Genomic DNA, 26,818 nt, shown 5'->3' with positions numbered 1-26,818 from the left:
ATCCAGAGTTTTCATTTTATAGTTGAGGAAATGGAGATGCAGAGCAGTCAGGTGATTCAGCCAAGGCCATGCAATTTTTTTTTAAAAAGAATTCCTTTATTTTTATTTATTTATTTATTCATTCATTCATTTATTTACTTATGGTTGTGTTGGGTCTTCGTTTCTGTGCGAGGGCTTTCTCTAGTTGCGGCAAGCGGGGGCCACTCTTCATCGCGGTGCGCGGGCCTCTCACTATCGCGGCCTCTCTTGTTGCGGAGCACAGGCTCCAGCCGCGCAGGCTCAGTAGCTGTGGCTCACGGGCCCAGTTGCTCCATGGCATGTGGGCTCTTCCCAGACCAGGGCTCGAACCTGTGTTCCCTGAATTGGCAGGCAGACTCTCAACCACTGCGCCACCAGGGAAGCCCGACCATGCAATTTTTTATGAGCAGAACTAAAAGCACAACCAATTGTCCTGACACGCATTTTAGTGATTTTTGTTTTGTTTTGTTTTGTTTTTTGTTTTCACACCAAATCCCTATATGCAAAGTCAAATAAAAACTGTTTTTTTCTGAAACCAAGGTATTCAAATGAGTGTGTTCACTTACGGTTTTACTAGTTTTATAAAGTCTCAGACTCCAAAAATGTAAATGTAAATGTGAAGTCTTAACAGGACATCAATTCTTCCTTGCAAGATAAGAGGAAGGTAATTTAAGGTTTGATTTTAGTGTACTAAGAAATGCTATTTTCCAGCATTTTCTACAAGTATTTATTAATATTAAAAACAATCTACTAAGGGTTAAAAAATAGAAATACTAACTGTATCAAAAAGAGCAGACGGCAGATTGATTTTTTTGGTCTCATTTCCTCTCCCTTTTGGAAATATGATGTCAAAGTAAAAAGGTTTTTATGAAAACATAGCTGCTAAGTTTTAATTCCTTGAAGAGAATTATCAAAAGTTATTTTTAAACCTCATTCACTCTAAGTAACTGGAAAATTGTATAGGTATCCCTTTCATTGAGTGCAAAGTTTTATAATAGAGGATGCTTTATAAATTTGTTTTTGAGGAAAAAGAAATGAGAAAACATTGGTGGACCCAAATAATCACTGAATTGATCTTTGTGTCAAAAGAAAGAAAGAGGATTAAGAAAAAAAAGTGAAAATTTTGTACTTATGCAGTTTTACAGAAAATATAAAAATCAATTCCCAACTTCTTGGCTACTGAGAACTGGCGCTTTAATTGAACATATGGTGTGCGAAATATTGAAATTTTCTTAGACTTTGCCTGTGTTTTGATGAGAATACATAGTTTTAAAGAAACATATAAACATCAGGACTTAGTCTTTTATATATTGACAATACTACTGAATGATAAACATTCTTAGAACAAATAGCAGGTACCTTTCTGATTTAGCCATTTTACCAAACTCAAGAAATTTATATATCAATTGTCTACAACTGGTCTATCATAAATGACTAACGCTCTTCCTAATTCATATTTTATCTAAATTTTTAGGTGTATAAATTAGACAGTCTTTTCTTAAAATATATGAACTTCTCAGTAATTCATAAACAGTCCTCAGGGACTATTCTTTGAAATTTTACAAAAAATTTTGTGTACACATAGATGTAAATGCATTTTTCTGATATGGTCTCATAATAGGTTCATGATCTAAAAAATGACTGAGAGGCACTAAATTCTTAAGTGATTTCTATGTCTCTTGTATTGTGCTGATGATTATGATGATGTTCTAATCTTTTATTAAATCTTACTATTTGTATATTCACTAATTTGTCTCTCCCTTTTTCTTATTCTCTCTACTCTCCCCCAACCATAGGTCCTCCTGTAAGTATATTTGCTGCATTCTGGCTCCTCTACGTTAATCAAATCACGTATGTTAAAACTGTTAAAACATCAAAATATACTCTATATTTCAATTAGAAAAATATTGCTGACCTTTTTAAGAGTATTTAACTGTGGGACATTATTTTTTGAGTATACTGTTTTGTGATCATGTGATATGTAGGAGTGCAATATGTGTCAATTAAAAAATAACTTTTATTTCTAATACGATCACAAACCAATTACTGTCTTGGGAGTGTTGGAATACTTATGAAGCTCCTGATATTAAATGCTTTTCCTGAAATTCTGAGGTTTCTTTGTGAGCAAACCCTCAAGCTCTTTCACACTTCTTTTTTCATTCGTTTAAGCTTGTATCTGAAATATTTGCATTTGCCAGTTCACGAAATGTAGATGGCAACATGATCATGGAAGTGATACCCCCGGTGGGCTTGGTTCAGCGCTCTCTCCATAAGCAACACTCCCTTTGAAGTCCCTTGGAGTTTTGCCTGCATAAAGAGCTTGAGTTGGAGCCCTTGGAGAGTTGCACTTTCTTTTTTCTTTCCTTGTGTAGGTCATGGCTGCAGCATTCCAGCCTGCTTTGTACTCACAGGAACAGATTATCTTGTCAGCTTTGAGCTAGATGTGTTTTTGAGTAATATCCTGGATATCTGTCATCTGACCCTGGTGCCGTACTGTGCTCTGTACGTTTACGGTAGCAATGATCATTGGCCTGGAGATATTTTCTCATTCCGAATAGCCGGTTTGCTCCAGGGTTCACAGACTCTGCATTGGCAACTTCTCTAACAGACCAGCATGGTCCAGGGAGAGGGGCTTAGCATATACTCGTTTACTTTATTCACAGGAAGCATTGGCTTCCAAATATCTTTTGCAGTCTTCCTGCCACGTTCAAGGACAGAACATAAATCATGTTAGAAATTACTTTGCTTCTGTAACTGACTTTCAGCTTTTGCTTAATGCTAGGCAGATGGCATGCCCCAGGTCTAGGAGCCTTATTCTTTGGCTTCATATTTAAGACTCTGTCTTTAAAACTAGAAACAAACCACTACTACCCAAAGGAAACTCTGGAGATTACATCCAGAATAGAGCGTTCAAGGCTTCTTTTTGTGGAGGTAAATATTAGGCAGGCCAAGAGGCAGTTAAATCTCATTTCTGCCTTGTGATGACATTGAGGATTCTAGTATTTCCTGTTTGGTCCTTCACAAGTTTAGGCACCCATATGGCTCTTGCTTTCAGGGGGCCATCTATTAGTGCAGATTCTCCACCTACAACATTTCAATTGTTTTTTCCTTTTCGTATTATATATTAAAAAAGAGGGGCTTCCCTGGTGGCGCAGTGGTTGAGAGTCTGCCTGCCAAAGCAGGGGACACGGGTTCGAGCCCTGGTCTGGGAAGATCCCACATGCCGTGGAGCAACTAGGCCCGTGAGCCACAATTACTGAGCCTGCACGTCTGGAGCTTGTGCTCGCAACAAGAGAGGCCGAGATAGCGAGAGGCCCGCGCACCGTGATGAAGAGTGGCCCCCACTTGCCGCAACTAGAGAAAGCCCTCGCGCAGAAACGAAGACCCAACACAGCCAAAAATAAATAAATAAATAAATTTAAAAAAAAAAAAAAAAAGAGGACTAATATGTTTTAAGTCCCGTGTATGGCAGGCAATATTCTAGGCACTTTACATACATTTATTTTGTCTCTGATGTTACCATCCCCATTCCCATTAATGTCTCTAAACATTACCATTGTCAACAAGGAAACTGAGGCTCGTAGAGGTTAATTATCAATGGCTGTACAGCTAAAGAGGGTTTGCAAAGTTGGAATTCAGTTAGATATGTCTGTAAATGGTTTCTGCTTACCACGTTATCCTTCTTCCTTGAAATTGTAAGTATATTATAGTATGGCTCATTGTTACGCAGGTTTGGCTAGCCATGGGTCAAATTGTATTTCTTTTTTTTATTGAAATATAGTTGATTTACAATATTATATTAGTTTCAGGGGTACAACATAGTGATTCAATATCAAATTATATTTCTTGATATAAATAATTACATATAATAAAAACATGACCAAAAAATGTAAAATGGCTAATCTATACAATAAGCATTAATGCTATGACATCTCAGATGCATTTTAAAGAAGTTGTAATGTGTTTAGCAAATAACATCAGATCCAAGAAATAAGGTATATGTAATTATGAGGTTTTCTTTTGTGTTCTTTTGTGGGTTATCTTTGTTTTGTTTTTAAAGTTTTATTGGAGTATAGTTGATTTACAATGTTGTGTTAGTTTCTGCTGTACAGCGAAGTGCATCAGTTATACATATACATATATCCACACTTTTTTTATACTGACTAAAAGATAACTCGAGATAAGTTGCTCACATTTGATAAGACAAAAAACCATTGATTGTGAAAAAGAGAAAAAATATATATATTCATTGTGCTACCTTTTCTAATACAATGGAGTCTTACTGTAAGTACTTGGGACCCCGTATCATGGGAGCCCTTAGGGGTGAAATACCTTGTAATGAAATCCTCTTAAGCCTCCAATTTCTAAACCCCCATATATGATTTTCAAGGTATTGTATTTGTTTTTCATCAAATTTTCCTTTAGAGTAGGTGGCTTGATAAAATATTTCCATTGTATTTCTTTTTTTTTATTATTATACACCAGATTCTTATTAGTTATCTATTTTATACATATTAGTGTATATATGTCAATCCCAATCTCCCAATTCATCACACCACCACCCCTACCCCTCCACTGTCCCCCCTTGGTATCCATACGTTTGTTCTCTACCTCTCTGTCTCTATTTCTGCCCTGCAAACTGGTTCATCTGTACCATTTTTCTAGGTTCCACATGTATGCGTTCATATATGATATATGTTTTTCTCTTTCTGACTTACTTCACTCTGTATAACAGTCTCTAGATCCATCCACGTCTCTACAAATGACCCAATTTCGTTCCTTTTTATGGCTGAGTAATACTCCCTTGTATATATGTACCACAATCTTCTTTATCCATTCGTCTGTCGATGGGCATTTAGGTTGCTTCCATGACCTGGCTATTGTAAATAGTGCTGCAGTGAACATTGGGGTGCCTGTGTCTTTTTGAATTACGGTTTTCTCTGGGTATATGCCCAGTAGTGGGATTGCTGGGTCATATGGTAATTCTATTTTTAGTTTTTTAAGGAACCTCCATACTGTTCTCCATAGTGGCTGTATCAATTTACATTCCCACCAACAGTGCAAGAGGGTTCCCTTTTCTCCACACCCTCTCCAGCATTTGTTGTTTGTAGATTTTCTGATGATGCCCATTCTAACTGGTGTGAGGTGATACCTCATTGTAGTTTTGATTTGCATTTCTCTAATAATTAGTGATGTTGAGCAGCTTTTCATATGCTTCTTGGCCATCTGTATGTCTTCTTTGGAGAAAGGTCTATTTAGGTTTTCTGCCTATTTTTGGATTGGGTTGTTTGTTTTTTGAATATTGAGCTACATGAGCTGTTTATATATTTTGGAGATTAATCCTTTGTCTGTTGATTTGTTTGCAAATATTTTCTCCCATTCTGAGGGTTGTCTTTTCATCTTGTTTATGGTTTCCTTTGCTGTGCAAAAACTTTTAAGTTTCATTAGGTCCCATTTGTTTATTTTTGTTTTTATTTCCGTTACTCTAGGAGGTGGATCAAAAAAGATCTTGCTGTGATTTATGTCAAAGAGTGTTCCTCCTATGTTTTCCTCTAAGAGTTTTATAGTGCCCGGCCTTACATTTAGGTCTCTAATCCATTTAGAGTTTATTTTTGTGTATGGTGTTAGGGACTGTTCTAACTTCATTATTTTACATGTAGCTGTCCAGTTTTCCCAGCACCACTTATTGCATAGACTGTCTTATCTCCATTGTATATCCTTGCCTCTTTTGTCATAGATTAGTTGACCATAGGTGCATGGGTTTATCTCTGGGTTTTCTATCCTGTTCCATTGATCTATATTTCTGTTTTTGTGCCAGTACCATATTGTCTTGATTACTGTAGATTTGTAGTATAGTCTGAAGTCAGGGAGTCTGATTCCTCCAGCTCCGTTTTTTTCCCTCAAGACTGCTTTGGCTATTCGGGGTCTTTTGTGTCTCCATACAAATTTTAAGATTTTTTGTTCTAGTTCTGTAAAACATGTGATTGGTAATTTGATAGGGATTGCATTGGATCTGTAGATGGCTTTCGGCAATATAGTCATTTTCACAATATTGATTCTTCCAATACAAGAACATGGTATATCTCTCCATCTGTTCGTATCATCTTTCATTTCTTTCACCAGTGTCTTATAGTTTTCTGCATACAGGTCTTTTGTCTCCCTAGGTAGGTTTATTCCTAGGTATTTTATTCTTTTTGCTGCAGTGATAAATGGGAGTGTTTCCTTAATTTCTCTTTTGGCTTTTTCATCATTAGTGTATAGGAATGCAAGAGATTTCTGTGCATTAATTTTGTATGCTGCTACATTACCAAATTCATTGATTAGCTCTAGTAGTTTTCTTGTGGCATCTTTAGGATTCTCTATGTATAGTATCATGTCATCTGCAAACAGTGACAGTTTTACTTCTTCTTTTGCAATTTGTATTTCTTTTTCTTCTCTGATTGCCATGGCTAGGACTTCCAAAGCTATGTTGAATAATAGTGGCGAGAGTGGACATCCTTGTCTTGTTCCTGACCTTAGAGGAAATGCTTTCAGTTTTTCACCATTGAGAATGATGTTTGCTATGGGTTTGTCATATATGGCCTTTATTATGTTCACGTAGGTTCCCTCTATGCCCACTTTCTGGAGAGTTTTATCATAAATGGGTGCTGAATTTTGTCAAAAGCTTTTTCTGCATCTATTGAGATGATCATATGGTTTTTCTTCTTCAATTTGATAATATGGTGTATCATATTGATTGATTTGCTTATATTGAAGAATCCTTGCATCCCTGGGATAAATCCCACTTGATCATGGTGTATGATCCTTTTAATGTGCTGTTGGATTCTGTTTGCTAGTGTTTTGTTGAGGATATTTGCATCTATATTCATCAGTGATATTGGGCTGTAATTTTCTTTTTTTGTAGTATCTTTGTCTGGTTTTGGTATCAGGGTGATTGTGGCCTCGTAGAATGAGTTTGGGAGTGTTCCTTCCTCTCAAATTTTTTGGAATAGCTTGAGAAAGATAGGTGTTAGCTCTTCCTAAATGTTTGATAGAATTCACCTGTGAAGCCATCTGGTCCTGGGCTTTTTCTTTGTTGGAAGATTTTTAATCACAGTTTCAATTTCAGTGCTTGTGATTGGTCTGTTCATATTTTCTGTTTCTTCCTGGTTCCATCTTGGAAGGTTATACCTTTTAAGAATTTGTCCATTTCTTCCAGGTTGTCCATTTTATTGGCATAGAGTTGCTTGTAGTAGTCTCTTATGATGCTTTGTATTTCTCCAATGTCCATTGTAAGTTCTCCTTTTCCATTTCTAATTTTATTGATTTAAGTCCTCTACCTCTTTCTTGATGAGTCTGGCTAATGGTTTATCAATTTTGTTTATCTTCTCAAAGAACCAGCTTTTAGTTTTATTGATCTTTGCTATTGTTTTCTTTGTTTCTATTTCATTTATTTCTGCTCTGATCTTTATGATTTCTTCCCTTCTACTAACTTTGGGTTTGTTTGTTCTTATTTCTCTAGTTCCTTTAGGTGTAAGGTTAGATTGTTTATTTGAGATTTTTCATGTTTCTTGAGGTAGGGTTTTATTGCTATAAACTTCCCTCTTAAAACTGCTTTTGCTAAATTCCATAGGTTTTGGATTGTCATGTTTTCGTGGTAATTTGTCTCTAGGTATTTTTTGATTTCCTCTTTGATTTCTTCAGTGACCTCTTGGTTATTTAGTAACGTATTATTTAGCCTCCATGTGTTTGTGGTTTTTACGTTTTTATCCCTGTAATTGATTTCTAATCTCATAGCGTTGTGGTCAGAAAAGATGCTTGATATGATTTCAATTTTCTTAAATTTACTGAGGCTTGATTTGTGACCCAAGATGTGATACATCCTGGAGAATGTTCCATGTACACTTGAGAAGAAAGTGTAATCTGCTGTTTTTGGATGGAATGTCCTATAAATATCAATTAAATCTATCTGGTCTATTGTGTCATTTAAAGCTTGTGTTTCCTTATTAATTTTCTGTTTGGATGATCTGTCCATTGGTGTAAGTGAGGTGTTAAAGTCCCCCACTATTATTGTGTTACTGTCAATTTCCTCTTTTAGAGCTGTTAGCAGTTGCCTTATGTATTGAGGTGCTCCTATGTTGGGTGCATATATATTTATAATTGTTATATCTTCTTCTTGGATTGATCCCTTGATCATTATGTAGTGTCCTGCCTTGTCTCTTGTAACATACTTCATTTTAAGGTCTATTTTATCTGATATGAGTATTGCTACTCCAGCTTTCTTTTGATTTCCTTTTGCATGGAGTATCTTTTTCCATCCCCTCTCTTTCAGTCTGTATGTGTCCGTAGGTCTGAAGTGAGTTTCTTGTAGACAGCATATATATGGGTCTTGTTTTTGTATCCATTCAGCGAGCCTGTGTCTTTTGGTTGGAGCATTTAATCCATTCACGTTTAAGGTAATTATCGATATTTTTGTTCCTATTACCATTTTCTTAATTATTTTGGGTTTGTTTTTGTAGGTCGTTTTCTTCTCTTGTGTTTCCCACTTAGAGAGGTTCCTTTAACATTTGTTGTAAAGGTGGTTTGGTGGTGCTGAATTCTCTTAGCTTTCACTTGTCTGTAAAGCTTTTGATTTCTCTGTCGAATCTGAATGATATCCTTTCTGGGTAGAGTAATCTTGGTTGTAGGTTCTTCCCTTTCATCACTTTAAATATCTGATGCCACTCCCTTCTTGCTTGTAGAGTTTCTGCTGAGAAATCAGCTGTTAACCTTATGGGAGTTCCCTTGTATGTTATTTGTTGTTTTTCCCTTGTTGTCTTCAATAATTTTTCTTTGTCTTTAATTTTTGTCAATTTGATTACTGTGTGTCTCAGTATATTTCTCCTTTGGTTTATCGTGCCTGGGACTCTCTGTGCTTCCTGGACTTGGGTGGCTATTTTCTTTCCCATGTTAGGGAAGTTTTCGACTATAATCTCTTCAGATATTTTCTTGGGTCCTTTCTCTCTCTCTTCTCCTTCTGGGACCCCTATAAGGCAAATGTTGTTGCATTTAATGTTGTCCCAGAGGTCTCTTAGGCTGTCTTCATTCTTTTTTCTTTATTCTGTTCCGTGGCAGTGAATTCCACCATTCTGTCTTCCAGATCACTTATCCATTCTTCTGTCTCAGTTCTTCTGCTTTTGATTCCTTTCAGTGTATTTTTCATTTCAGTTATTGTATTGTTCATCTCTCTTCTTTTGTTCTTTAATTCTTCTAGGTGTTTTTTCTTTAATTCTTCTAGGTCTTTGTTAAACATTTCTTGCAACTTCTCTATCTTTTCCTACATTCTTTTTCTGAGGTCCTGGATCACCCTCACTATCATTATTCTGAGTTCTTTTTCTGGAAGGTTGCCTATCTCCACTTCATTTAGTTGTTTTTCTGGGGTTTTATCCTGTTCCTTCACCTGGTACATAGCCCTCTGCCTTTTCCTCTTGTCTATCTTTCTGTGAATGTGGTTTTTGTTCTACAGGCTGCAGCACTGTAGTTCTTCTTGCTTCTGCTGTCTGTCCTCTGGTGGATGAAGCTACCTCTATCTTTCTTGCATCTGAACAAAATGGATGAACAGTGGCTTTATTATGATTAAATGGATTGATCAGTATTATATTTACTTAGATATAGTATCTAATTATTGATAATTGTAACTTTCAGTGACCATACTCCTCCTATTTTTAGCATCATTTAATTTTTTGCATATTTTTCCTTCCACTTCTTTTCCATAAACTGAAATGTGAATGTTTCTATAAAGTTATTTTTAGAACATTTTATTTCCCAAATTCTGTGCTCAATGAAAAATATTTATCTCAACAAATAAGAAATTGGATAAAATATCAAGACTTGTGTGGCAAGTTTAATGGTAATTGCCCATGCCTCCATTCCGTAAATATAATATAAATCACAAAGGTAGTCTGAGAAGTTAAATAGCCTTACTTTTGATGAGCAATCCATGGCATAGAATCTGTATGAAGTAAATCCCTCCAACTTCCTTCTAGCCATGAGCCTCTGTGGTCCTGTGGTTTCATAAGTACAGGAAGACTGTGACGTGTAACCTTGTGTCCTGATGTGTATTTTCTTTTTTTTTTTAACATCTTTATTGGAGTATAATTGCTTTACAATGGTGTGTTAGTTTCTGCTGTATAACAAAGTGAATCAGCTATACATATACACATATCCCCATATCTCCTCCCTCTTGCGTCTCCTCCCCACCTTCCCTATCCCACCCCTCTAGGTGGTCACAAAGCACCGAGCTGATCTCCCTGTGCTATGCGGCTGCTTCCCACTAGCTATCTATTTTACATTTGGTAGTGTATATATGTCCATGCCACTCTCTCACTTCATCCCAGCTTACCCTTCCCCCTCCCTGTGTCCTCAAGTCCATTCTCTATGTCTGCGTCTTCATTCCTGTCCTGCCCCTAGGTTCTTCAGAAACTTTTTTTTTTTTAGATTATATATATATATGTTTTACTATATGGTATCTATTTTTCTCTTTCTAACTTACTTCACTCTGTATGACAGACTCTAGGTCCATCCACCTCACTACAAATAACTCACTTTCATTCCTTTTTATGACTGAATAATATTCCACTGTGTATATGTGCCACATCTTTATCCATTCATCTGTCGATCGACACTTAGGTTGCTTCCATGTCCTGGCTATTGTAAATAGTGTTGCAATGAGCATTGTGGTACATGACTCTTTTTGAATTATGGTTTTCTCAGGGTATATGTCCAGTAGTGGGATTGCTGGGTCATATGGTAGCTCTATTTTTAGTTTTTTAAGGAACCTCCATACTGTTGTTCTCCATAGTGGCTGTACCTATTTACATTCCCACCAACAGTGCAAGAGGGTTCCCTTTTCTCCACACCCTCTCCAGCATTTACTGTAGATTTTTTGATGATGGCCATTCTGACTGGTGTGAGGTGACACCTACTGTAGTTTTGATTTGCATTTCTCTAATGATTAGTGATGTTGAGCATCCTTTCATATGTTTGTTGGCAATCTGAATATCTTCTTTGGAGAAATGTCTATTTAGGTCTTCTGCCCATTTTGGGATTGAGTTGTTTGTTTTTTTCATATTGAGCTGCATGAGTTGCTTGTAAATAATGGAGATTAATCCTTTGTCAGTTGCTTCATTAGAAAATATTTTCTCCCATTCTGCAGGTTGACATTTTGCCTTGTTTATGTCTTCCTTTTCTGTGCAAAAGCTTTTAAGTTCCATTATGTCCCATTTGTTTATTTTTGTTTTTATTTCCATTTCTCTAGGAGGTGGGTAAAAACGGATCTTGCTGTGATTTATGTCATAGAGTGTTCTGCCTATGCTTTCCTCAAAGGGTTTTATAGTGTCTGGCCTTACATTTCGGTCTTTAATCCATTTTGAGTTTATTTTTGTGTATGTTGTTAGGGAGTGTTCTAATTTCATTCTTTTACGTGTAGCTGTCCAGTTTTCCCGGCACCACTTATTGAAGATGCTGTCTTTTCTCCATTGTATATTCTTGCCTCCTTTATCAAAAATAAGATGACCATATGTGCATGGGTTTATGTGTGGGCTTTCTATCTTGTTCCATTGATCTATATTTCTGTTTTTGTGCCAGTACCATACTGTCTTGATTAGTGTAGCTTTGAGTTAGAGTCTGAATTCCCGGAGCCTGATTCCTCCAGCTCCATATTTCTTTCTCAAGATTGCTTTGGCTATTCGGGGTCTTTTGTGTTTCCATACATATTGTGAAATTTTTTGTTCTAGTTCTGTGAAAAATGTCATTGGTAGTTTGATAGGGATTGCAATGAATCTGTAGATTGCTTTGGGTAGTAGAGTCATTTTCACAATGTTGATTCTTCCAATCCAAGAACATGGTATATCTCTCCATCTGTTTGTATCATCTTTAATTTCTTTTATCAGTGCCTTATAGTTTTCTGCATACAGGTCTTTTGTCTCCTTAGGTAGGTTTATTCCTAAGTATTTTATTGTTTTTGTTGCAATGGTAAATTGGAGTGTTTTCTTAATTTCTCTTTCAGATTTTTCATCATTAGTGTATAGGAATGCAAGAGATTTCTGTGCATTAATTTTGTATCCTGCTAGTTTACCAAATTCATTGATTAGCTCTAGTAGTTTTCTGGTAGCATCTTTAGGATTCTCTGTATATAGTATCATGTCATCTGCAAACAGTGACAGCTTTACTTCTTCTTTTCCAATTTGGATTCCTTTATTTCTTTTTCCTCTCTGATTGCTGTGGCTAAAACTTCCAAAACAACGTTGAGTAATATTGGTGAGAGTGGGCAACCTTGTCTTGTTCCTGATCTTAGTGGAAATGGCTTCAGTTTTTCACCATTGAGAGCGATGTTGGCTGTGGGTTTGTTATATATGGCCTTTATTATGTTGAGATAAGTTTCCTCTATGCCTACTCTCTGGAGGGTTTTTTTGTGTGTGTTTTTTTTTTCTGGAGGGTTTTTATCATAAATCGGTGTTGAATTTTGTCAAAAGCTTTTTCTACATCTATTGCGAAGATCATATGGTTTTTATTCTTCAATTTGTTAATATGGTGTATCACATTGATTGATTTGTGTATATTAAAGAATCCTTGCATTCCTGGGATAAACCGCACTTGATCATGGTGTATAATCCTTTTAATGTGCTGTTGGATTCTGTTTGCTAGTATTTTGTTGAGGAGTTTCTCATCTGTGTTCATCAATGATATTGGCTTGGAGTTTTTTTCTTTGTGACATCTTTGTTTGGTTTTGGTATCAGGGTGATGGTGGCCTCCTAGAATGAGTTTGGGAGTGTTCCTCCCTCTGCTATATTTTGGAAGAGTTTGAGAAGGATAGGTGTTAGCTCTTCTCTAAATGTTTGATAGAATTCTCCTGTGAAGCCGTCTGGTCCTGGGCTTTTGTTTGTTGGTAGATTTTAAATTACAGTCTCAATTTCAGTGATTGTGATTGGTCTGTTTATATTTTCTATTTCTTCCTGGTTCAGTCTCAGAAGGTTGTGCTTTTCTAAGAGTTTGTCCATTTCTTCCAAGTTGTCCATTTTATTGGTATATAGTTACTTGTAGTAATCTCTCATGATCCTTTGTATTTCTGCAGTGTCAGTTGTTACTTCTCCTTTTTCATTTCTAATTCTATTGATTTGAGTCCTCTCCCTTATTTTCTTGATGAGTCTGGCTAATGGCTTATCAATTTTGTTTATATTCTAGAAGAACCAGCTTTTAGCTTTATTGGTCTTTGCTATCATTTCCTTCATTTCTTTTGCATTTATTTCTGATCTGTTGTTTATGATTTCTTTCCTTCTGGTAACTTTGGGGTTTTTTTGTTCTTCTTTCTCTAATTGCTTCACGTGTAAGGTTAGGTTGTTTATTTGAGATGTTTCTTGTTTCTTGAGGTAGGCTTGTATTGCTGTAAACTTCCGTCTTTGAACTGCTTTTGCTGCTTCCCGTAAGTTTTGGGTCATCGTGTTTTCATTGTTATTTGTTTCTAGGTATTTTTTAACTTCCTCTTTGATTTCTTCAGTGATCTCTTGGTTATTAAGTAGTGTATTGTTTTCCCTCTATGTGTTTGTATTTTTTACAGATTTTTTCCTGTAATTGATACTTAGTCTCATAGCATTGTGGTCGGAAAAGATACTTGATTCAATTTCAATTTTCTTAAAGTTACCAACGCTTGATTTGTGACCCAAGATATGATCTGTCCTGGAGAATGTTCCATGAGCACTTGCTCAAGGGCTGATGTGTATTTTCTTGCCATTCACTTTGACTTTGTTGTGAAATGTGTTCATTGGTGCAATAGACAGGATTAGGGCACTCATCACAACAAACAAACAAATGAAAGATTGGTTTTCCTGAAGGGACATTGGCAGATCTCTTTTGTCACTGAGAGTCATGTTTTTTCATTGCCCTTCTGCAGTAATACTCTCAAGTAACCTTAAAGGGGTGGGGGGGAGAAGCACTTCATAATAAAATTTAATTTAGACACCTTACATTTATATCTTCATTTGATATATTTTGGAAGACTTGTCAGTATCACACTAGAATTATTTGTGGCTAGAGTGTTACTTTTGTCAGTTTCTGTATCTTGCATATTGAGATCATGTGTAATTTAAAACTTGAAATACAACTTGAATTGCATCCCACATATCGATTTACTGTTTAGGAAGCTGTTCAGCTTATTACTCAGCCTTATCCATTTTGACAAAAAGATATTGCTACCACAGGATTGTTTGCTATAAACAGCCACAATGTAGCAATTTTATGATAATGTATGTAACTTATTTTGATGTGAATATCAGGTGCTTTTTTCTATTTTCTTTCTCATAAAAGTGATATGTATTAAAACACTGCTATAAAGAAATCCATGCAAGTGCTCTGAGCACCTAGCTTGGATTTTACAAACGTATTTGCTTGAATGATTTGCCTGACCATTGTGTTACCTGATTCCAGCTGGCATGAAATTGTACCTTCTATTTTGGATATCTCAAAAACACATTCGTGTTTCAATACGAAGGAAATAGTATGATCAACATTTACAAAATAACTTCAGCGTTTTTAGTTGTAGCAAATTGTGCACTAGTTTTGACCTTTTTTAAGAGTCATTGGGGGAATGCCCTCTCTTTGTCCTTTCGTCCCCAAAGGAGGTGCCGTTCTACTATTCACAGGTAACAGAATCAAACAAGTCCCATAACCATATCCAGAACAGACTCAGGAGATCTGTTTTAACTGGCTTTTTTATTTGTATCAGTCTATCGAACCCTATAATTGTGCTTGACTGACAGAGATATGATGTTATTGTTGGTAGCACAGAACCCTCTGAGGTGTGAAATACAACACCGTGGTGCAGCCTGTTCTGTTCTGTCCACCTTCAACAATTGTCAGCTCGATTTGAAGCCCAGAATCTTGTTGACAGATGAATGAAGCAGACTTAGGCAAGTTAAGCTTACAATGCTATTTCTGCCAATGTGGTAGATGAATTAGGAAAAGAAATCTCTGTAGAACTTTTAGATGAGAAACTCTGATATCTTTACTTTATATGGAAAAAAAACAATATGACTTTTAAGCCAATAGTAAATCTTTTCCAGATACTTTCATAACTACAATTTATAATAACTACCTAATATGTGTCACTTTACATACCAACTGTCATTCTAGCCTTGTGAACTAGAGATATATTATACCCATTTACAGAGGAAGAAACCGAGGGTTAGGCAGATCAAGTAAATTAGCCCACCCAAGGATTCACATTTAGTAGGAGGCAGAATTGGAACTTGAACCCAGGTCTATCTCTCTTCAAAACCCATTTTCCCCCCATATTTCTACAAGTTGTTTTTTAGGCAGGTAAGCTTTAAGTGTTACCAACTTCTTTGCAAGTATCTTCTTTGTTGTATCTTATCCTACCTATTATCTAAGGTTCATTCTAGGCTTTTCTTAGCTATCTGTGGATCTTACATCTTGTATGTGATCTTTCATATTGCTCTTTACTCAAAACACACTTATAAATCATCTAATTTTCATCTAACAGAGGTAAATTGTGTGGAGATACGAGCTTTGGCTCTTGAGTTGAGAAAACTGAACATAAAATTGTAATGGAGTTTTTCAGCAAATGTTCCTTTAATTGCTTTTGCTATATTCCTGCTTAATTATCAAAATATTTTGATTTCTGTTTGGGCTCAAAGAGTGTGCTTTTGAATGTGTGGTTACTGTTATTTTTTCTGTAATAATAAGATATCATTTTTGATGGAGGGAGAAAACCACTCAGCTTGTGGGAAACGGTATCACTATAAAATACCCAGATGGCTCGATAAATTCAGATGTAGTCACCATAACTAACCAGATAAACAAACAAAACAAACCTGGAGAATTAATTTGTGTTTAATGGCTGTTTGGGAACAGAGTTATAATAGAATGACCATAGGTTGTCACAGATGAGTAGTTCATTTTGGAACCCTTCATACAGCTTTGTGTCCTGGAACAAAAGGTAGAAAAAGAGACATAACTATAATTCTTACATAGAATAGATTCCCCAGTGTCTTTTCATATCTTCTGTTTTGAGTGGTTCAGGCTGCCATGTTTGAACATTGCCGTGTTCAGTGGCAGTTTGTTTCAGTGCTTCTTTTGATATTGTTTACGTAGATTTAGTGCCAGATTAAACAGAATTTTGGAATTCTTGAAGGAGCAGAGATAATGGAAAAATACCCCCCAAACTGAGATAAGTAAAGGTGTTAAAGTAAAAAAAGGAGAAGGAGGAGGAAAGAGACATACCAAAATATTGACAATGTATTTTTTGCAAGATTATTCTTTCCTGTGGTCTATTTCTAGATACCATCTGTTTTAGAATGACTGTAGCTGTTTTAACAGACAAACTCTGAGATGTTACTGGCTTACCACAGTAGACATTGATTTCTTATACATGATGAAGGGCAAGACTCTGGGGACTCTGCCATCTTCCATATGTGTGTTCTGAGGTTACCCTGGACATAGGCATACAGCCACTGGATAAGATAAAGAAAGAAAGAGAATGGACAGTCAGGTGGGAGGATTTTTTTGGCCAGCACTAGAAGTACAAGAGTTTATGGTTTATATCACTGCTGACACATTTCTTTGGCAAGTGTCAAGTCACATTTTCACACATAACTGCAAGGGAGAGAGTGAAATGTAGCTGTGGGCTTAGAAGAAAAAGTAAACAAAATTGGTGAACAGCCAATCTCGGCTAACCTGTTTGGATATAATTCCTTAAAGAATTGAGAGAACCAGAAATCTCCAATGAGATGTGTATAGGTATGCCACTTGGGGAGTAATGTGACCTCTGTCTTTGTAAAATTTTAGAAAAGAAAAATTTCATCAAAACTGTTATCACTAGAAACTTTGAACAGAAAAAGAAAAGGGAAAAGAATTTTTTTGAAAAAGAGCAACATAAAAGTTAGGGAGTGGTTTGTAAGAAGAATAAAGTATGAATACCAGGCTAGGAGCCTCAGGCCTCCCAGGTTACTTCATAACTTCATTGATAATGAAGGCTTTTTGTCTTGAAGCACTTACAAAATCTTCGAGCACCAACAGACACTGCTATGGCTTTCTCTTTCTTCTTACTATTTCTCATGCCACTGAGTGATTTCAATACCTTGTATTGGATCCAGGGTGATCGTCTCAATTGGAACAGTTCTGGTTATCTTGTTTCATATTACCAATTGTCTCATGTGAAAGTTTAATTTTTAATAATGCTTCTGTGAAAAAATGACATATTTTTAGGGTCACTTTCATAAGGTTTGAAGAGGGAGCAACTGACATTCTTATAGTGGGAAACATGATTAAAACAAAAAAGTGAGAGTTTAGGGATGAATCCTCTCTCTTCCAAAGAGCTAAAAGAGTGTTTCATTTTACACTAAAAAATAGAAAAGCAAAACAGGTAGCACAAGGCAGTCAGAATTATTAAAAATGAATCTCTCAGTTTTAAAGTCTTTGCTTTTGGTTGCTGATTGGACACCTGCATATTTTTCTAACGTCCAGTCTGTGAACAAATGGAGTGTCATGGCCCTTCTTCCTGTTTGACTTTCTTGTGACCAAATACTTAGTTGTGTGGCTGAATTCCTAGGGCGGTCTGCTTATGCAGGCCTGTAATGCCTTATGGGACAAATTAGGGAAGTCATAATTATATGACTTCTGTGGATTTGTGAGGCAATAACTAGCCATAGTCAAGAAAGCCACACTAAAATAAAGTGCTACGAAAAAAGCAGTTTGGACACATTTTTGAATGTAAATATTTTGAGCAAAGTCAAATGAGTGACTTAAGGGTACATTATTGTTTCCTCATGAATGGCCAAGCATTTAGTAGTCTTCGGCAGCATGTGATTGCAGAGAAGACCTCAATGTCCCCATTCTTCCAAACTAGTTATGTAAAATGCTATGGTTTCCTCTTACGCAAAGAGTGGCTTCTGCTTAATTTCTGATCATTTGGACACCGTGATGTTGGCCTACATTTGGCCTAAATTAACTAAGTATGACTTGTTTGCTCTGAATTGAGTCCTGAACCATAATATAGAAAGAATTCCCTCCTTTAGTTATTAAATGAACTTTAATTCTTGCTTTGGTGGAATTAAAAAGACATCAAGCCTTGGAATCTAAAGTGTCCCGGGTTACCTAAATGTTCTTATGGGGTTTTTTTTTAGTCATTATGAATGATATTTTTAATGCGCTTTTTATCTTCACAGTCCCCATGCTTTCTTAAGATTTACTTAGGGTTAAATAAAATAAAACTTTTTCTTGTTTCCTTACTTGCTAATATTTTCAGTCTCAAAAATACACATATACATCTCTAGCTTGTATTTCTGCAGAATGTCTTATTAACAAGTATTTCTATATGCTCAAAGAAATGAATAAAGGATGGAATCATGGGATATAGAGGCAGGAGGGACTTAAAGTGTTATTAATAATTAGTTCATACAGTTATCTAAAATATAGTGCCCACTCATTCAATGATTCATTCATCAAACTCATATGGAATGCCTAATATGTGCCATGCCCTCTGCTATACATGATGCGGATACAATAGCAAATAAACATAGCCCCTGTCTTCAAAGACCTTAGAGTCTACTAGGAGAGCAAAACAAAACAAGAACATAGCAATATTATGTGAGAAATATGCTCAGGGTATGTCGAGGTACAACGGAAGAACCACAGCGGGGTAAATCACCCAAATTTTGGTGGGGAGGGGATCAGGTTGCCTCTGGATCTAAGTCACAGTGTTGTCAACGTGAAGAGTCTAAGTTGTGCAGTGTTTTCATGGAGGCTAGCATGTTCAAAACCTTTGAGATACACGAAAGAATGGCATTCAGGAAAACTGCTTATTAAGGTTGAAATGTAAAGTTCAAGGAGGGGATGAGGAAGTAAATAGAAAGCAGGGATTGGCGTAGGATGAGGTGAAGGACCTTGCATGCCATGCTAAGTAATTATCCTAAAAGTATACAATCTGAAGGATTTAAGAAGTGGGGTAGCATGGTCAGACAAACATTTTAGGAAGATCACTCTTGCTAAAGGACAGGAGGAAGACAAAGGGGAAGAGAGAGATGGATAATATATTGTTGCAGTTATTTGGGTGAGAAATAACATGACCTGGAGAGATATAGAGAATGGGATAGATTCAGGGTGTATTAATGAGGTAGAAATGGCAGAATGTGTGACTGGGTGTAAGGAGGAGGAGGAGGGAGAAGTGGGGGTGACTCTCAGGCCTTGCTCTGGGGAATAATAGTGCAGACCATGAGATAGAGACTAAAGAAGGAAGAGCAGATTTGGGGAGGAGATGATGCTGAACCCACATCCAGACTGAGGACAAGGACAAAATGGACTGTCCAGGGGCTGAGGTGAGCAGGAGTCAGGAGGTCCAGGGGGAGGTAGCCTGGGCTGCAGACCAAACCAGAGAGGCAAGGGGCTTGCTCTTCCTAATCCCAGCCCCACTGCACTCTCCCCTCCTCCTAGCTTTAAACCGGTTACATTTTACAGTGCTCTGCGGAAGGAGAGTAGAAATAGGAAAACTGAGGCATCTGTACAAAGCGTCTGAGTCACCACTTCCTTCTATTAATAGACAAATGAAATCCATATTTGTGTAGCTAACCCGCAGAAAAGGAGGGAGAATGTTTGGCAGGCACAGTAGAAATCCAATCTGGAAACTACAAATTTAAAAACAATTATTTTAAATTTTATATCACAAACTTCCTTTTGGAGGCTTCTGTTAGCTACATCTATGTTAGGATATTCTTCTGGGAGTAGAAATATAAGGGCTCCAGAGCTTTGCTGCCCAGAGCCATGGATTTTAGGGGACACATGAAAGCATACTTTCGTCCTGTACTGCAGACACCATCTTCTGTTCTGATACATCATTTCACTCAACAGGAGTAGACGCACATACTTTGTCTCTTGATTTGCAGTTTGGGGAACAATTTCAACTCGCTCCCTCCCAGGGCACATTATTGACAACCAACTGGCATACAGTTTCAGACTTTTTTGCAGGTGAGAATGAAAATTGAAAGAGTGAATTAAAGGGTTCTCTGCAGGCACCCTGGATAATTTATCGCCCTTTTGCTGTAATGGCTGGATGGATATATCTTTCGCCATATGTAGCCTTTCATTTAGACTTCTAATCAGTGGTAAAGAATAAGAACTGGTTTTTAAAAACCATCCCTTGGAGTGGAACTAATCAGCTTGTGGTTTCCCTTCAGATAGTCTCACCATTATCCAATATGCCCTCTATATCCTCACATAGGAAATGACCTAAACTTCCACTTCCAGTTGTGCAGATTATTTATCCTGTTGCCCCCCTCCATCTCCATCCAACCCTCTACTTTGCATGTTAAAGTTAAGCCTCTAATCATTGAATCTTCATGTCTGGAAAGTTGATCTGGCATTGCCATTACATACAAACTTACTTTGTACCTTATACGGCGTGACTTGAAAAGAAACTATTTTGAATTCTTGTATTGTTTACCAGTTTGAAACTTGTGTGAAAGATGAGGATTTATTCCTTTGCCTGACTGGATCCCCTGGGCTTTATTTGTTAAGAATGTTATTTTCCCATAGGCATTAACTCCCCTGTTTAGAGGGAAAAAAATCCTTATTTAGCTTCAGTTTGGTAATGTTAATAGAGTTTAGAAGGAGAGACTTTGAAGGGTGTAAGCAAACTGAAGGCGATTTCAGATCGTTAGAACATTTTGAACAAAATGAAAAATTGCTTGACCTTGCACCAATATTATAATTCATAAGAAACTCATACAGAAATTATATATTTCCTATAATATGAGGTTTCCTATGTGCATATATTTAATCAAAACCACAAGGCAAATGAATTTGGATTGGGAAACCTCCTGCTATTCATCACTGTGAGGAGAAGAAGCTTTTATTTTGTCATTAAAAAGTATCATTAAAGGGTAGACAATTTCTTTCATTCCTATTCATTTCTGTAACTTACAGTACTTTCTAAATACTCTAGTAACTAGAGCACCTAGATAATTTTCTAGGCCTATGTTCTGTTAAAAGTAAATTAAATAGGAAGCTTTCATTTTTGTAAATTATTACTGGAAATTGACCCGAATCATCTCTCTGTTGCAGTAGGAACTCTACTCTACTATCTATTGCCCTAAAGTACAGTGATTACCGAGATGTGACCTACTTTAGTACTTTCAGTGATTTATAATATCCTTTTATATTGTCAGTAAATTAGACTCCATGGACAATGTAAGAATTTCTTTTGGGAGGAGTTTTGATAACAGTCAAAGGGGATGGTTTATATTAGAATGTTTCTTATTTGGGGACTTGAAGTCAGCATCATTTCAGGTGTGAAATGTTTCCTTGCTATATCCTGCTTTGCTCGTTGACAGTAGCTACAGCAGGTGGCTTACTATTAAAATCAGTATGATAAACCTCTTAGAAAATGACATCTCTTTTGTTACATATTTGTTCCCACCTTGTCTCACTCTGTGCTGGCTAGCCTTTTAAATACCTTTGCATTACCAAGAATGGTATTTAAAAAGCATCCTAAATTACAGATCTTCAAACTTCTTACTTTTAAAACTATAACCAAAGCTAGCTGAATGTTTGGCTTTATCCACCAAGGGCATCATATGAAGCCCAGTAAATGAATGTGTGTACTTATGTAAAACTAGCTCCTTGTCTAACATCCAAATATACATGTAATGGGATACTAAAATAATAGTGAATTATTAAAGTTCTTATATTTGGCATTTATAGGTTTTTAATTTTTTTCTAACAAATTTAGAAATAGTTCATCTGTAACAATTAACCAGGATATTGACTCTTCATTCAGAATGTTTTGTAGCTCAAATTTTTCTAAGTAAAAAAAATATATATTTTTAGAAGACGGATCTTTTCCTGAGATTTTTATCTTCAAATTATGGAAAGTTTCAGAGTGCATAAAATATGAAAGTTATAGAATTTTAGTTAGTGGGAGCCTCAGAGATAGAGTCCAAGTTTTCTCTTTACTTTTTAAATTAATTAACTAAAAGTGGATCCCAAACATGAATTTTAAGGAAGACGTTGTCACACTGACATAGCTGTTCTGCAGTGATGAAAATGGGCTTATGAGTAATGGCATACAGTATGTTCTATCTAAATTCGTTCATTTCCAAGGGGATGTCTTTTAAAATGCTCCATGTTTTAGAAAGTTCAACTCATCAAAGTCATCATGTCACTTCTATTACAAAGATTTGTCTGTTGCTGATCTACAGCTAACTAATTTTCCAGAAATGACACTTCTCATAGTTTATTGTGTCCTTATCATCATGGCACAAACCAACATCAAATGTGTTTCTTGAGTGATGCTTAAGATGAAGTAGCCTTGCGCATTCTGTTTCTGCACGTGGAGGTTTCGGTTTCTTAAGAGAAATAAGAACTTTTAGGTAAAGGTGTCTTTCAGGTTTCAATCTGCCATAAACTTTTACATTTTTGTTTTTGAAATATTTGTGTGGTTAAGAAATAGAATAACACCATGAAGGAAATCTATTTCCTACTTTTAAATAATATTGTCTTCCAATGACTTGAATTAAACCTCAAAACTTTGTCAATCTTTAATTGCTTGTGTTTTTACTTTAGCGTGTGCGTTTGTGTGAACTAAACCTTCTCCCTGAACTCTCCTTTCAGTGAGAAAAAAATAAATGGCTAGGGTTTGCAGTTTGTCAAATGCTTTGAAGAGATGGTTTTAGCAGACTTTATTTCTGGAGGTTTGTACCGCCTCTCCACCCCTTTAGGAAGGACCTGGTGGGTTAGCCTAATTTACTCCATGCACACCAATTATTAATGCAAGCGTCCACCTGGGCCTACTTCCTTTCATTTATACAATTTCAAGGATGGCCAGTCAGCATGATCCAGGCAGGACATAGAACCATTCACGCATGGGAACTCGTGCTTTATTCTCTCCCCAGTGGGCTCCTAGCGTGCTGTGGCTACAGCCCATGGAACACCATCTTCTGCCCGTCAGCAGTTATTTAGAATCGTTCAGAAAGAACCTGCTGATCCTCATCAATAGAGGTAATTTAGCCAGTGGCTCTAAAAAGGCTGTTACATTCCCTGTCTCAGCTGAGAACATTCATATTATAGAAGAGCTGAATGTATTCAGTATACTCTTGGTAACATTACAGTCTCTACTTTAGTCCCAGCATCACTAACTGTATAACGTTATCTGTTAAGTTAAGGTAGTTTTTTCGTCAATACAATCATTTTTATCACAGTGAGAAGAGAGAATTTTGACTAGTTTTCACAATTTAAGCCTCTGTCAAAAGGTCTTCCAGTTGTTTGGGAAGATAAAGCCCAATGAAATATGGGAATCTGAAAATGTACGAATTTCTCTGTGTTACCTGTGACTGCGAGTTCCCCCGTCGAAGGGTCCATGCCTTATTTTTCCTTTTTCCTCTATCACCACCACGGTGCCTGGCATTTAGTAGGTTGATTGAATAAAAATTCATGTAAAGCTAAATTTTAAAAAATCAAATATTTATTATATGCCTGCCACTGTCCAAGATGCAGTATAGCATAATAGTTTAAAAAGTATAGGCTCTGGAATCTGACAGACCTGATTTCATATCTCAGTATTTCCACTTACTAGCTGTGTGATCTTGGGCAAGTCACTCACCCTCTCTGTCTCAGTTTCCACAACTGTATAATGGGGCTAATAATGGTACCTACTAATGTCTGCAAAACAAAAGGCACAGTGCCTGGCTTATTGTATCAGCACCATAAGTGTTAGCTGTTCAAGGAGCATACCATTTAATAGGAGAGGTAAGATACCAATAGGCATAATTTAAGGCAGAATATAATGTCATAAAAGAATTAAGAAAATGATCTGTGGCTATTCAGAAGAAATAAAGTTCCCATCTGCTGTGGGAAAGCAGGCAGATCTTTGAAAGAGATGAAAACCCTAAAGCCTGGATGGGATTTTGACAAGTGGAATGGGAGGGAGGGCACGCAGGCTGGGTGGATAGCAGGAGCAAGGTGTTTGAGGGGTCAGGAGCCTGGAGCAATTGGGGGCCATGGGTCTCTCAGAGGCTGAGCTGAGAGCTTTGACTGCCAGGTCTAACTAAGCCTTGATTTGGTCAGAATGAGATGTCATTACCTTTGATGGAGCAGAAGTGAAGTTTTGAAACTGGGTCAGTTCCTGCTGGGACTGCCTGAGTCCTCCAAGTGCCATATTTCTTCCTCTGACATTTCAGCAGCACTTTGTTTACATAGCCACTGTAACCCTTAAAGTTTTGTGACTTGCTTGGTAACGTTTCTTTGGCCTTGTTACAGAAAATGTAGGAATGGGTGATTCATGGAAATTCTATGGTAGCTCATCATGAACAATGTCTCGAAACAAGAATTATAGGGAAATTCAGTCTTTTAAGCAACATATTTTGCATAATTTCTCTATACTTCCAAAGATTTTTGAGTCCTTATTGAATAAATATAGATAATATTATCTTTATTATTGTTATTGAAATTGTATTCCTGCAATTAAGCCTAAAGAGATAGGAACATAGCTAAAATAAATTAAAAGTGTGGCTTAAAAAATTGTTAAAACATCACTGGTTAAAAACTATAATAAAAGATTACACCAGACATTCTACTAATTGAACTTATTAAAGATAACCTACTGGGTATATCACAAACATAATATGGAAAGAATAAAAAATTCATCTGACAAAAAAAATGGAAAACACTCTTCCACAGACCTCCTATATCCCCACTTCCCTCCGTAACAGATTAGGTGTCTCATTCCATCATTATACTCGTGCTCTTGTATGTATACACCTGTAACTCCTCGCCCTCTGTCCTGGCCTGGGGAGACCTCAAACCTACTTAAATCCAACTCACCCTCCGCTCTGCACCTGCATCCACAGAGCTGAATACAGATGGAGAAAAACAGCTCTGCTAACTGGTCTCATTTTCAGCTCACAACCACTAATCTCAAGATGCGTGGTGCTGTCCGTGTCTGTAATCCAGTCCCTCTCTAACTTTCTTAGCTATTTCAAACATTTTTCTTGCTCCTGAATCCTCCAGCGTCTCCTTCCCATTTAACTTTGTTGCAAGTATTGTTTGTTATTTCTCTGAGAAAATAGAAACCATCAGAATATAATTCTATACACTCCCACCACCAAATCTGATAACTTACTTAGATCTGTACCCGCCTTTCCTCCTGCCACAAGGGACGAACTGTCCCTGACCATTAATCTCTACCACTCTGCTGACTGAAACGCTCTTGTTAGGGTCACTGATTACCTTCACCATGACAAATTCAGGGATCAGGGTTCCTTTTAAATTTTACTGGACCATATTCAACACAGCCAAGTGCCCCCTGCTTGTTGAAGTCCTTTTCTTGCCTATCTCCTTGCTGGGTATCACTCTTTCAAGGTGCTCCTCCTACCTCGCTCCTTCTCAGCCTTGCAAGTTCTTTTACTTCTTCATGGTCTCTAAATGTTGTGCTGGAAGGTTCGGTCCTTGAACCTTTTTTCCTCCTTATTTACATTCACTTGTTGCTAGGTGATCACATATAATCGCATGGTTTTAAATATTATCTATATGTCAAAGGCTCCCAGATTTATATCTCCAACCTGGACTTCTCCTATGAACTCTAGACTTGTATATCCAAGTATCTACTCAACATCCGCACATGGCTCTTTCACAGATCTCCCGAACATGTCCAAAACCAAATTCTCCAAAGCTGCTCCTCTTAGTGTTCAGCACAGCAGTAAATGACATCTCCTTCCTTTAGTTGCTCCAGTCAGATCTTGGAGTCACTCCTGACTCCTTTTTTCTCACACCCGGCGTTCAATCTATCTGCAAATCTGGCACCACTTTCTTCACAATATATGCAGGATCTAACCATTTTGTCCTCTGCCACTACTATCCTGGCCCATCCCATCATTTACATTTTACTTGGATTACTACAAAGCCTCTTAACTTCCCTCCATACTTACACTCTTGCCTTCTTACACTCTTTTCCCCACAGTGAACACTATCCTTTTCAAATATAATTCAGATTATGTCACTTCTCTGTACCAAAGCTCCTCTTGAAGGCTTTCTATCTCACCCCAATTAAAAGCCAAGTTCTTATCATGACTTACAAAGTTCCACATGACCTGGATCTTCCACCTCTATGACTGCACACCTTGCCCCGTTCCCATCGCTCCCTCCACTCCAGACCCACTGTCAGTGACTGGAAGACCCTATCTCCTTATAGGACTTTCCTCTTGCTATTCCTTTTCCCTCTTTTCCTCTGTTCCTTCCATGACCACCCTATAAAATGGTACCCTCCTACTCTACTCTCCTTATCCTCATATATTTTTCTTCTTAGCCATTATGGCCACCTGCAGCATTATTTATAAACATTCTCTTACAGTCCGTCTCCCCCCACAAGCAGGTGGGACTTTGTTGGCAGGGACTCTCTTTTATTTATTACATTTACCATATTCCTAGTACTTGAAGAATGGCTGGCCCACTGGAGTGGCTTAACAAATATTGATTGAATGAATAAATAAATAATCAACCTTACTTTTCCCACCTCCATCCCACACTCAGAAGACTTCTACTTCAGAATGTCTTGAGATTTAGGGCTAGGAATACTTCCATTTTCTGCCCCTGTACATCCAAATGTATTTGCATTTGTCTTCACTTTCTTTCTCCTCTTCTTAGACAAAAGGATACCCTTTCTCCTCACCCTGATTCTCTGACACCACTTCTTTTTGTGTTCTCTTGTATATTGATTTTGCTCTACAAGCCATTTCTTTCCTCTCAGCTAATAGTTTTCTGTCAGTTTGCAAACATTTTCAAA

General features: G+C 37.0%; 1 protein-coding gene across 2 annotated transcripts in view; it reads left to right on the top strand.

Moving 5' to 3' along the window:
• Positions 1 to 26,818, top strand: part of COL25A1 (collagen type XXV alpha 1 chain) — a 455,439-nt gene that overhangs the window by 253,138 nt on the left and 175,483 nt on the right. For both annotated transcript variants that reach the window (XM_068542313.1, XM_068542312.1), the window contains exon 4: positions 1,815 to 1,822. In XM_068542313.1, coding sequence (XP_068398414.1) covers positions 1,815 to 1,822 — 8 coding nt within the window. The remainder of the gene's footprint in view (positions 1 to 1,814; positions 1,823 to 26,818) is intronic.

This window comes from Eschrichtius robustus, chromosome 4 (assembly GCF_028021215.1).
Source record: "Eschrichtius robustus isolate mEscRob2 chromosome 4, mEscRob2.pri, whole genome shotgun sequence".
NCBI lineage: Eukaryota > Metazoa > Chordata > Mammalia > Artiodactyla > Eschrichtiidae > Eschrichtius > Eschrichtius robustus.
This window is presented reverse-complemented; position numbering and strand designations above follow the sequence as displayed.